At 32.7% G+C, this 12,899-nt stretch overlaps 1 protein-coding gene across 1 annotated transcript in view; it reads left to right on the top strand.

The window, feature by feature from the left end:
* Ret (protein kinase receptor Ret oncogene) overlaps nt 1-12,899 on the top strand; it is a 195,896-nt gene that overhangs the window by 173,239 nt on the left and 9,758 nt on the right. Inside the window, exons 11-17 of the mRNA XM_072532195.1 lie at nt 592-816; nt 2,024-2,298; nt 4,990-5,104; nt 6,530-6,719; nt 7,186-7,363; nt 9,652-9,781; nt 11,613-11,814. Coding sequence (XP_072388296.1) covers nt 592-816; nt 2,024-2,298; nt 4,990-5,104; nt 6,530-6,719; nt 7,186-7,363; nt 9,652-9,781; nt 11,613-11,814 — 1,315 coding nt within the window. The remainder of the gene's footprint in view (nt 1-591; nt 817-2,023; nt 2,299-4,989; nt 5,105-6,529; nt 6,720-7,185; nt 7,364-9,651; nt 9,782-11,612; nt 11,815-12,899) is intronic.

Below are 12,899 nucleotides of genomic sequence, written 5' to 3'. Positions count from 1 at the left end.
GTAGTGTTGGCCTTTGTGCCAACTTGTGTGCCAACAAATTAGAATTATTATTATTATAATAGTATTAATCTTAGCTTAAGGTTTACTTGTACTAACCGCGGTAACCTTTTTTAAATCTCCACCTCGTTAGTTGCTCGAGCTGATAAAGGAATGTCTCCAAAATACTTTCCAGTTTCAGTGGTTCACGCACAGAGGTGCCACCTGCTTTAACGGCAAAGTACGAAAACTATTGGAACTTTCAACAAAAGCTTGCTACTGCCACGATGAAATTAAAGCTTTTGCTGAAAGCTTTAATTATTAGCACATTTCGATAGCCAACAGGAACATAAAACGATTTTACTAAATCGTTTTCGTACCTCTCCGTCAAATCAGATGGCCATTGATGTGGAACCACTGAAAGTGAGAATTGTTTGGGAGACATTAGTTGGACTTTTAGATTTGAATCTGAATTAGCTCGATTGACTAACGAGGTAGAGATGCCGAAATAACAGTTATATCGTTCTATCGATTTAGATCCAGACCTAAAAAGTTTGATACATATGTAAATATACACACAAATATCACATAATATAAATCATTTTCATATTTTAGAGCAAGCTGCATTTCCTTTAAAACTTAACAAAAAAACTGGAAGAGGTATAGACGAAGCTAGCGGAACTATAATATGTAATTCTGGTAAATGTCAATCTATTAAGTCTAGAAGATCTGTACCAAAAGCAACTAGCAATAAGGAAAAACCACCGAAACAACAATTGAAAGAAGCTCTTAGTGTCTCGAGGGAGAGCATGATGCAAAACGTTACATTAGGTGGATTAGGTAAGTACAGAACACATTTTATTATCGTTTAAAAGAAAAACTACACTTTAGGCTAAAATATCTTGTAGTGGCATTGATAGGGGACATAACAAAATTACTGCAAAAAATCAACGGCTTGGAGGTTCAGAATAGCCGTGCCTATGTTTAAGAAAATAGCTAAGCACAATCCTATATAGAAGTATTCATCTTTTTCAGCAAATGGAAAACTAAGAGAAACTTTTAAAAGTGAACTGTTTGTATGTCTGAAAGAAAAGTGGTTGTTTAATGCATCCTACCAGTGTGGGCATATATAGAAAATTCCCTTGCCTCAACAAAAACTTCACTTACGAAATTGAGAGTCACACAGGGAACCAGGTCACAGAAAAAGACCAAAGGAATACAAGAGAAGCAGTGATTTACCACTTATACGATGGGAATTTGGGAATTTCCCAGAATTTGAATTAGAATAATTGAGGAGAAATAACAAGTAGGTAAAGAGCAAGTAAATCGGTAATTTACAAAACTCATTAAAGTGTGCAGTTTTAGACAGAATGTGAGGGTTCAGAGAAGGTGATTAACTGAGCCCAATATTATTTAATATCAATTTGGATGAGGTAATAATGTATCATTTATATAGAGTACCCAGTGATAAGTGACTCAAGACATTCCAACTTGCCTGGATTTCTTAAGGAGTTTTCGTTCTCTTAGTATATGCGACTCATCATCATCGTAGTCATTGGCTGCTGTGATTCATCATTGAGCTTCAGCAGCCCGGATGGTCTGACTAAAGAAATTTCTTTACTGGTCGCGATCATCTGTTACATGTACTGTCTTAGTATACTGCTTGTTCAAAAGCTTTTTAGTGATGTCTGTCCATCGGTGTGGAGATCTGCCGCGTTGGCGTTGACTCTGAGACCCTTCTTGTACCACTAACCGCTCCATTTTGTGATTACTTTGATGGATATAATTAAAGAATTGTTTAGACTAAAAATTTCTAAAGTAAACAGTACTAGAGAAACGCCGATTGGTTTTAATTTCATCTAGAACTGAGATATTTGTACGGCAAGCCGTCCATGGAATTGAAAGCAGTCGTCTACATGTCCACATTTTAAAAGCATTTGTATGTCGTCTCTCTTATTGTTTGTCATATGATTGCTAAAGCTATGCAAATTATCAAAATTTTTCTGTAAATAATTAAAAAAAATGTATTCCTTAACTTTATTTTCAGTTAGTTCCAAATGTGGATTCAGCTGCTTGGCAGGGATCGGAGCCGGCGCTTTGTTTCTTGTAACCTCTACCATCTTAATGATCGTCTGTTGGAAGATCAGAAAAACTAGAAAATCAGCCAGAAACCTGTCTGAAAAAGACAGTCAAGAATTAACAGCACCTTTGTCTGTACCAGCAAATCGATCTGGCCTTGGTGAACCACTCTCCTTTAATTTTCCAATGGCTTCAGCTATAAACGACACTTCATTTGTAAACAGTATTCTGAGTAAATATGCGGTAAGTGTATTCTGATTATTAGCACTAAAATTATTGATTTTAATTTACAAATTTTTTAATTTACTACTTTTTAATTTACTAATATGAGGCTTGTATATTTTACAGCTAAATGCTTTTTTAAGTACGATATATCTAAGATAAATCACTTCTTTAGCTTTGACGAAGTGTTTTAATTATTGTTTTTGCGTTTAAATTTTTATTATTCTAACCTATAGCATAAAAAATTTAAATATAAAATAAGCAAGTTTTGTCACGAAAATACAGGATTCATACATTGCGGATAGAATTTTTAGGAGTTAGCGATAAAAAGTTTACTCTGTACTAAAAGAAATGAATGCCGATGTACCACAAGGTAGTATGTTAGGACTAGTTCTTTACCCGTCACATATCAGTGACCTTGCTGAATTAAATTATATTAAACATACATAACTATGATCACATTATAGTGTTGACTGAAAGTGAAATCGTAAAGACGCAACAAGAAAACTGTAAATCTGTGTTTACAAATGGGCTTAGTGCTGGCGAATTAAATTAAACGAAATCAAGTTAGTGCACATTGACTTAGGAATTATAAAACTAGGCTACACTGGAGGGCCTACGTTGGGAAAGGAAAAAAAAAGCTGAATATTAGGTATTAAAACTTTATTGGCTATTGGGAATATAATCAACAAAATGATTTTGTACCAATGATACCAAACTGTTAGGTTATTTTTTAGCTTTAGGCATCTAGCTGTGGGGTTGTGCTAGTAAGAGTAAGTTAAAAATTATTTAGTAATTCCATAATAAAGTTTTACGTAGCATTGTCATCGCTTTTTGATATTAAAGAAACCGTGTTGAGACCATCTAGCTCCCTGAAAACGCGGATTTATAGTACATTAAAAAATTATTGATAGCACAAAAATATAATGATAATGATAAATTTTATCTGAATTTTCGATCGACTTTAATATAATCACACCGACAAACCTCAAATCATAAAATGCAAATTAGCAAACCTAAGGGATTAGGCAATAACTGAACGCCTCAGTGACGAAAACCATTTAATTACTTTAATATTAAAAAAAAACTAAAATGTCAATATTAAGTACCCACAATAATTGGTTTATGATATTTCCTTATAATTTAATAATAAATAGATTTCGGGTACTAGCATCCTATAAATTTATTATTAATATAAATGTATAATTACATACATACATAAGTTGTCTTTTTCCGACAAGGAGTGATCATCATCATCAGTTTCTTCATTTCCCACAGAAATAATAATTGGTTCTATTGTTTCCACTATTAACATATCAAGTTTCCACAATGTTTCTTCCCATGTTATGACACGCCTTATAGCTTTTTGGCAATTTTCAAATAATATTTTTAATATTTGGTCAGATAATAGTTGACGAACATCTTGAATATTGTATTATTTTTACCGACATATCCATTCATTTGAAAACAAATGAAGGGATATCATTTGTTGATTAAAGTGACTACAAAATTTAGGACAAAAATTGAAATAAATTGATATGTTTAAAAATTTTAGTTAAAACCCAAACATTTTCGGAACAATACTGAATATTTTATTTTAGAAAATCTTCGTTGCTTTTTTATGATGTTGGATTGGGATTTATCTCACGTGCAATACAATTTGAGCTATCAATCATTTTCAAGTGTACTATAGTTAGAAAATTCAAAAGAAAGAAGCCCTCGAGTTATTTCCGTAATTGGTTATGATTATGGATATGGTTATGGTTATGGTTATGGTAGATCGAGGCAAGACCCATTTATGAGCCCTTCAGATACTTAGACCTCCTAAGACCGGTTCATTGTATCACCTCTATCATATTATGCAAGAGGCCCATAAGGACGTTCGGCGTTTCTGCAACGCAGGCTGTTTCGGCGTCCCATTTCTGCAGTAATCAGCAGAGGCTCCAAGTCTGAGTTCTTCCTGCCGTTCTGCACATCTAATCCTTTAGTAGTCTTGTGTCCTTACAGAAAGCCACAAGTATCTTTAAGGATAACTCCTTAATTCGTATCGGTTGCATCAAGATCGAACCCAGGATGTGCCACCTCTGGTAGGCTAGTGCAGGGCACTTCCAGAGGTCATGTGAGGAGGTTTACTCCTCCACATTACAAAGACTGTGGGCTATATACCATTCGAAATAAGTTAAAAACAAAGTACATAGTGTAAGTGAAGAGTGAATTATTATAAGATAAGAATTGCTCAGTTTTCGAGCCATAGTTTTTTCAATAGATTACTAAATTTCAGTGATATCAAGATACAAGTTTCTAGAGAAAGGATTGAAATGCAAATTGCCTCAACATAGTAATCAAAAACCTTGGAATTTTTAGGTGTAGAATGTAAAGTAGCCTTAAACAAAACTGCCAGGAGTTTATTACAGATGAAAAATAAAGTACGTCTCTATAAAGCCTCCGTGTTTTTGCCCATTCTTTGATTACATTAATATACGTTAACATATAACCCCGGAAAAAGTGTTTAAAACATATTAGCCTCTTTAAATTTTATATTCGCAGTCTTAAAACTCAACTTGGTAATAAACTACGTTATGTTCAAGCTCACTAGCATCATATTTCTCATCGTTAAGCACATAGTTATATAACTCGCTGCTCTAACGATTCTAATAATGATGTCAGTGTTAAATTTTATAAGGTGTATCTAAGACAGTTCGTTATTTGTAGCCCGATCCCAAATGGGAATTCCCAAGATCACAGCTTGTCATCGAACAAACGCTCGGCGAGGGAGAATTTGGTAAAGTCTTGAGAGCCAAAGCGAATAATATATGTGGAAAACAAGGTTTGTATATCGTTAAATACGTAAATATGTTGTAACTTATTGTAAATGTAAATATTATTACAAATAAATAATATATTGATAAAAATAAATTAAGTAACAGCTAAAGCACAGTGTATACGGTATTAAATTATTACATTATGTATGATATTACATTACAACCCAACTTCTGTGATCCATAAGCATCCATATGTCTTCCGAAAATCCTATTCTAATTAATTTTGTTTCTAGCAATATTCTATCTTTTTTATATCTTCCACCCATCGTATCTGCACCTTGTAATCCGTATATAATGGTGTAATAATGCAAGGGGAAAATGCACTATTTGGAGCAAGTGCATAAGTTATTTTTAATGTTAAGCAGATAAGGAAGAATACGAGTACATTATCACCATTATCATCAGCCGTTTTATGGTCACTGATGAACATAGGCTTCCTATAAATAATTCCATTGCATCCGATCTTGGATGACATTTCAAAATTGACAATTACATTTTTTGATAGATTTTAGAATCAATCAATGTTTTCAAAAGTTAAATTAAAAAATTAATATAAAATTACTTTAATTGGGAATCTTCCGGCGTTCTGTGTTTCTTTGTTTTTGCTGATTTATTTAATAGATTAATTTTTGATGTTTCTTCACAATAATAACATCTTAATGCTACATATCTTTTAAAGGTAAGATCATTTACTTAATTGTTTTTCATATAGATGTATCGCTTATAATACTCTTTTAGATGAAGTGATGATGCCCAATGAACATTGGGCGAAACGTCTTCAATAAATAGATAAAGTAGCACAACTCTTGTCTTTTTTATCTCCAAATTGACCGAAAATATCCCATTCACTTACGAGTGCACATTTTTATATATATATATATATATATATATATATATATATATATATATATATATATATATATATATATATATATATATATATATATATATATACAAACAACACAGTTTATTAGGGCTGCAGTCAGTAGGTTTGGCTGGGATGTTATAGAAACACTCTTTTGACTTTTGGTCGAGCTTTCGGAATTCTTTTATTCCTTCTTCAAGACACTGTAATTAAAAGAAAGTGTAAATATTCTTCTAATTACAGTGTCTTGAAGAAGGAATAAAAGAATTCCGAAAGATCGACCAAAAGTCAAAACAGTGTTTCTATAACATCCCGGCCAAACCTACTGACTGCAGCCCTAATAAACTGTGTTGTTTGTTATATCGACAGTCAATAATATTCAGTATATCTTATATATATATATATATATATATATATATATATATATATATATATATATATATATATATATATATATATATATATATATATATATATATATATATACGACCTTAAAAAACCAAGTACTTTACTTTTTTTTTAAACTTTCAATATACCCCCTTAAATTATTTCAATAATTTTATAGGATATACAACAGTCGCCGTCAAAACATTAAAAGATGACGCTAGAGAATCAGAACTAAACGATCTGCTTTCTGAATACCAGCTGCTCAAAGAAGTGTCTCATCCTAATGTTATCCGATTACTTGGTGTGAGCACCACTCCCGGAGGACCTGTATATCTCATAATTGAGTATGCCGAATTCGGATCACTAAGGTAATAGTCAAAAAATGATATAAAATGTGGTTTTACATTTACAATTAATTCAAATAGTAATAATATAGCATCCCACTACTTATGGGAATATCAATTTTTAATCTGGCGATCGATTTTAATTCTGCATCGTCCATAATACATTAAAACTTTTGGTATCTGACCGACTAAGGGTCATTTCCCTTACGGTTTATCTTGGTATTGATGTTGTTTTTGAAAGGTCCGAATAGGATATAGAAAGAGATACTGTCAATGCAGTAGTGCACAACTATTAAGGGCGGCAATCAACAGAACATCATAGCCATGATGATTCGGAATAAGAGAACATAATTTTTCTAGATACCAGGAGATTGAGATTCACGTGGATATGGTCATATCCCTGAAGTAGATCGATCTTCTACGTAGAACGTAAAAGAAAACCTACCCGCTACCCGCTAATAATAAATTTACTTATTTTTAATTATTTTAGGAACTATTTAAGAAGAACGAGACATTTACAAAACAATTCTACAGAACCTCAAATTTTACTAAAAGACGATCCAGTTGGTCACTACGATGAACCGAAAGTAAGCGATATAACTCCCAAAGATCTTCTATCATTTGCATGGCAGATATGCAATGGGATGGGCTATCTTAGTGATATGAAGGTACGTATCATATTAAAACATTTATATTTTGCAAGTTTATTTCCTTCTTATTTATGTGCTGTCTTCTACTGAATTTTGGAGGTTATTATACGATACGCTTCTTTGTGCCGTACGTATTATGTTTCCGCTATTTTGAACAATTCCTATAGCTTTTACTGATTGTTGTTTCTACCCAACTCTCTCCTTTCCCAAACTTTGTCTTCCACTTTAACTCCTTAGCCTCCCGACGGTACTTTTCAGTACCATCAAATTCTGGTACCCTTACGTATATCCCAGGCATAATTTAATAATGCTTACCACATAAAATTGCACTCACAACCATAGCTTTCAGCTGATGTTTAAAACTTCGAATGTTATTCAAACGATTTTGTTTTAAATACACAATAAGATTTGAAGGCAGTCGAAAGGATCATCCGCAATAAACAACGCTTTTAGCTTATTGTAAAAAATTATGACCAATAAAATAAGGCAGACTTAAAAGTAACGTTAGGAAGTAACTGTCAAAACAAATCTAAACGTCGTGGGAGACTAAGGGTTAAACTACAAATAACATATTAATCATTTTGTAACGCATGATGATTTTTTAACAGTTATTAACAATCCCATCTGTTAACCGATTGGTCTCAATACCTTTGCATTGGTCACTCTGTTTATTTAAAGTATTCACAGCAAGCGTAGATACAACCACATTTTCAAAGCGTTTAATTTTTTTTATAGTTAATGCTTTTAATATTCACCGTTTTACTCCATAAAGCTGCGAAGAGAGTACGTATTATTTCGGGCAGAACCATGGAGGGATAGAAAAGGCAACTAAGAATTTAGCTTCCATACTGTAAAAGTTCTATCATCATCATCAACAGCTATTCCATCCATCGTCAGATGTAAGCCTCCTTTAAGTGTGTCCATTCATTTCTTTTTGTTTGTTTTTTGCATCCATTCGTGACCAACCATTCATTTTATGTCTTCAGTTCATCTGATCTGATGTTTACCTCTACTTCTCTTGTTTGCTTTTGGTCGCCATTCAATAATTTGCTTGTCCAATGGTTAGCTTCCATTCTTCCCATGTATCCTGCCGCTTAGTTTCATTTTATGAAACGGCAATCTTTTGAAATGCATCTGCAACTTTTGTTAAGCTTAATGTTAAGCATTCTTCGTTCCATAGCTCTCTGGGTCACTTAAACTTTGTGGAATATGTTGATGTTAAAAGCCCATGTTTGAGTTTTATATGTCAGTACTAGTAACACGTACTGAGCAAAAGTTTTTGCATTTAAAGTAGGTATTTAGTAAGTTTGATTTACATACTGCTTGTAATCTTCCGAATCCTGCTCATGCTAAGGAAAATCTATTTAAATTCGCTTTGTTATTTCGATTTTTTGATCTAAGTATATATTATACGACTCAACCTTTTTTATATTATTATTTTTCAGAGTTATATCCTTAGTTATATCTAGAGATTAATTTGTTAAATATTTAGTTTTTGCTAGATTTATTTTTAGTCCTACTTCTTTTGATTTTGTATTAAGGTCTAATAGCATTTCTTGCAATGTAGCATTCTTCTCTGTATTTTGCTATTAACACAACATCATCGGCCAATCTCAGGTGATTCAGGTTTTCATCGTCTAACTTCACTCCTTTATTTGCCCATTCTAAAGTTTGGAACATATCTTTTAGAGCTAAAGTAATTAGCTTGGGTGAGATAGAATCTCCTTGTCTAACCCTTCTCTATAGTTTTATCTTTTCTGATTGTTCTTTTGTTTTTCTTTGATATATTGCATTGTAATATATTATATATTTTCTTTATCTCAAACAAAGGATAGTCGATCAGTCAAATGCCGGATTTCTACATTTCTGATTGTGGTGATTGATATCTTAAAGTCGGAGACCTTGTATTTATCCCAGCAATTAAAAGAAATATGGAACTGTTTTTCATGACGAAGTCTCGCAGTTTGATGATTATTGGTATACTTAGCCAAAATAAGTCTGGCTTGCGTCAAGATTAAGAACTAGCCTAATGTCCGATAGGACGATACGCTGGTTTCATGCATTTCCTAGTTGCATCTGCGCAGCGATCTTCCATCGGAGGGCCAACACAATCGTAGATAATAAACCTTGTTGTAATTGGCCTGCCAGAGGGACCATCTTCACTGTGATTGGGCCACTCTAGCGACACACCAAGAGCAAGTTAGGCTTGATATTTATCTTTTGGACACATATTTATGAAGGGTTTTAGCAGATCATAGCGAATACAGAAAGTTATATAAGTCGTTAGCTACTCATTTTTATTTTAGCTCGTTCATAGAGACCTAGCTGCCAGAAATGTATTGTTAGCAGATGACAAAGTGTGTAAAATATCCGATTTTGGGTTAACTAGAGATGTATATGAAGACAATGCATATCTTAAACGTAGCAAAGGAAGAGGTAAGTTTAAATGATTGTTTCTTTAATTATTTTAAATTCTATAGGTATAATTTTTATAATAAAATTAACAAGTAAACAAATGCTAAAACTATCTGTTTTTATTAAACCCACTTTTATTACAATCTATCCATAGAATCTCAACCTAGATGTTTAAGTAGATATTAGAAAATAAGTTGACTATTCAAGCAATATGAAATACAAAAAGGTATCAAGTGACGTACCCCTTTTTAAACAACCTTCAATTTCGACTATACTTGTTACATATTTATACACTTTTAGTTTTGGTCAATTAACTCTAATGGAACTTAACTCGATCTAACCTTCGAACTCTATGCAACTTATTCATTTAACTTTTTGCGAATGCATTCTAATGCACTTTATTGTGCTTAGTATGTCACCAAACTTAGCAAAATATGCTTTCACCAGTGTAATCTTCTGTACAAGTACATACCTAGATATTTGACTTCATCCTTGTGGGATTCATTAAACATTTAGACATATAGTCGGACATGTTTCCCTGTAAATGTTAGGTGCAGTGATTTGTTTTTATTTATTTTGACTCTCCATTTGGTCACCCATTACCTATTGTAATTTATTTAAATTATTTTGTAGGATTTCTGAGGCTATTTTGGAAGCTTTTGATGGTATTTGTATCTGTAGTTAGGTCAGCACTGAATATTATACGGAATAATATAGGTCCTAGGACGCTTCCTTGAAGGACCCTAGCAAGAATTTGTTGTATGCTTATGTATTCATTCTCATACTTTACCTGGAAGTTTTTCTTGGTGATAGAGGACTTAAAGATTATGTAGTAATTTGTTGGTAAATTTTATTTCAGTTTAACCTCTAGCCTTTCTCTGGAGGTTATTTTTGAAGAGTTTTTCAGTAATAAGCTTGTATGCTGGGGCCTTTTTTGAATCAATGTTGTATTGCACCTATAATATTTTCTCCTTTATTTTTTTGTGAAATTTTTTCAGGAAGTTTTAGTTAATAAGGTTTTGCAAGCACTGAAATAATGTCTTCTTCAGTTTGTAGCGAGTATTTTCCGTCATTTGGCGTAAAAACTTATTTAAGGCCTGTCACCACCGTTTCGGCTTTTTCTAGTGGACTTTTCGTTTTTTTTTTCCTGTTTCTATTTTTAGTGGTAGGATTGTATAGTTCTGCCTTCCTAAGATTTTTGTAGTCTTCCATAACGAATAGTTAGTGGCTTGGGTTGCATCTAGTTTTTGTAAGTATTTCTGAAAAATTGCATTTTTTGGATTTTTTTTAGGTCTGTTTACTTTGAGGCAAAACTATCTAATATATTTATATATATTCATATTCAAGATTTATCTAATATATATTTATTATTTATTCATTATTTTTTGTAGTCTGTTTAGATGATTTTTATCTGCTTCCTTTTTATTTTATTTCGTCATAATACATTTTGCTCCTCCTCATTCCTTAAGTCCTTGTCAGAGCGTGGTGACACTCTAAATATTATTGGCTTGCTGCCTCCATTGGCTCCGATCCTGTACCATATAGATGGCTTCGTGTAGGGATTTTTCACCAGAGTTTTCATTTGGTCTGCCCATCGTGTTGGAGATCTTCCTCTTGATCTTCTACTTTTCTTTCTACTACCAATAGTTCCATGATCCCCGTTCTTCTAGTTATGTGATCGAAGTAAATTAGGTATGCTCGTGTTATTTTTTTAATAGCCTATGTTTAATATAAAGCTCTTCCAGAATTGGAAGACTATAAAACCACATTTCGAAGACTTTGATCTTATTCCTATCGATTTTTTTGAATTTCCATGTTTCAGCTGGAAGTTATTTTTATTTTTATGTTTAAGTTCCAGTAAAATGGATGGCTCCAGAATCACTAGCAGATCACATTTATACCACAAAATCGGACGTTTGGAGTTTTGGTATTTTAATTTGGGAACTTGTTACGTTGGGAGCGACGCCTTATCCGGGCATTGCCGTCCAGAATCTATTCCATTTGCTTCGACAGGGTTATCGAATGGAGAGGCCCGATAACTGTTCTCCTGGATTGTAAGTATTTTTTTTTAGTTTTTGATCTATAATTACAACAAGTTTTGCTTACAGCAAAGACAACACACTTTTTATTACTAAAGTTTACAAAAACCACAAATTTAATAAAAGTTTAATTTATTAAAAATGTTTAATAAAATAAATTCGTATTTACCTAACTGCCAAGTACATTATTCCACTTCCTGCGCAAAACATGTTCACTATTTATTGTCTACAAAAGTAGCAACTTACAAATTATTAAGAGAAACTACGATAACACTAGTAAGAAGGAAACATTATTTACTGCAATATTAAAAGATTTGCTCTCGAAACAATCTGTACGAAGGACAATAAAAAATGAAATTAAACGGTTATAATTATTAGGATAGTTAGTAGAATATTTTTCAAACGTAATAGATCAGAGAACTAACGATTTTCCATGACACTCATTGATATAGGTGTCTAACAACTGTTTCTGATAAACTTGGTAATAACAATATGTAATAAACAAAGTATTCAAAATAATAACTTTTTACTTTTGCAAACCTATTTTATAATATGACAATGAATTTTTGATGCCCTGAAACGAATGATTTTTACAGGCACAAGTTTTTTGTTCCTATTTCATCTTTCGCTGCTGCTTCAATGTCTTCCTTTATTCTGGTCCAGTAGGAGTCTATATCTTTCTGGCCTTCTTCATTTACATTTTGATTCCTTGTCCTGTTGGTGATGTTTTCCGAGTACCGTTCTGCAATTGTCGCATCTCCAAGCTTTTGCACATTTCATTTTTTTTTGTATCCATTTATTTTCTTAACTAGCGTTTGAAATTCTAGCCCTCAATGTTGAGATCAGTATGCAATGATCTGAGTCTATGATTGTGCCTCTATAACTTCTGCAGTTTATTACGTCTGTTCCATGCCTTGAATCTATTACGATATGATCAATCTGACTCATTGTTCTTCCATCAGGAGAGGTCCAGATTACCTTGTGTATGTTCTTGTGTTCAAAATAGGTGCTAGCGACTGTCATATTGAGTGCTGCTGCTAAGTTTATCAGTCGCAATCCATTATCGCTACTAATGAAAAAGTAAAGTAATCGCTACTAAT

Source organism: Diabrotica undecimpunctata, chromosome 5 (genome assembly GCF_040954645.1).
Source record: "Diabrotica undecimpunctata isolate CICGRU chromosome 5, icDiaUnde3, whole genome shotgun sequence".
NCBI lineage: Eukaryota > Metazoa > Arthropoda > Insecta > Coleoptera > Chrysomelidae > Diabrotica > Diabrotica undecimpunctata.
Note: the sequence above shows the minus strand (reverse complement) of the source record. Positions and strands in the feature narration are given on the sequence as shown.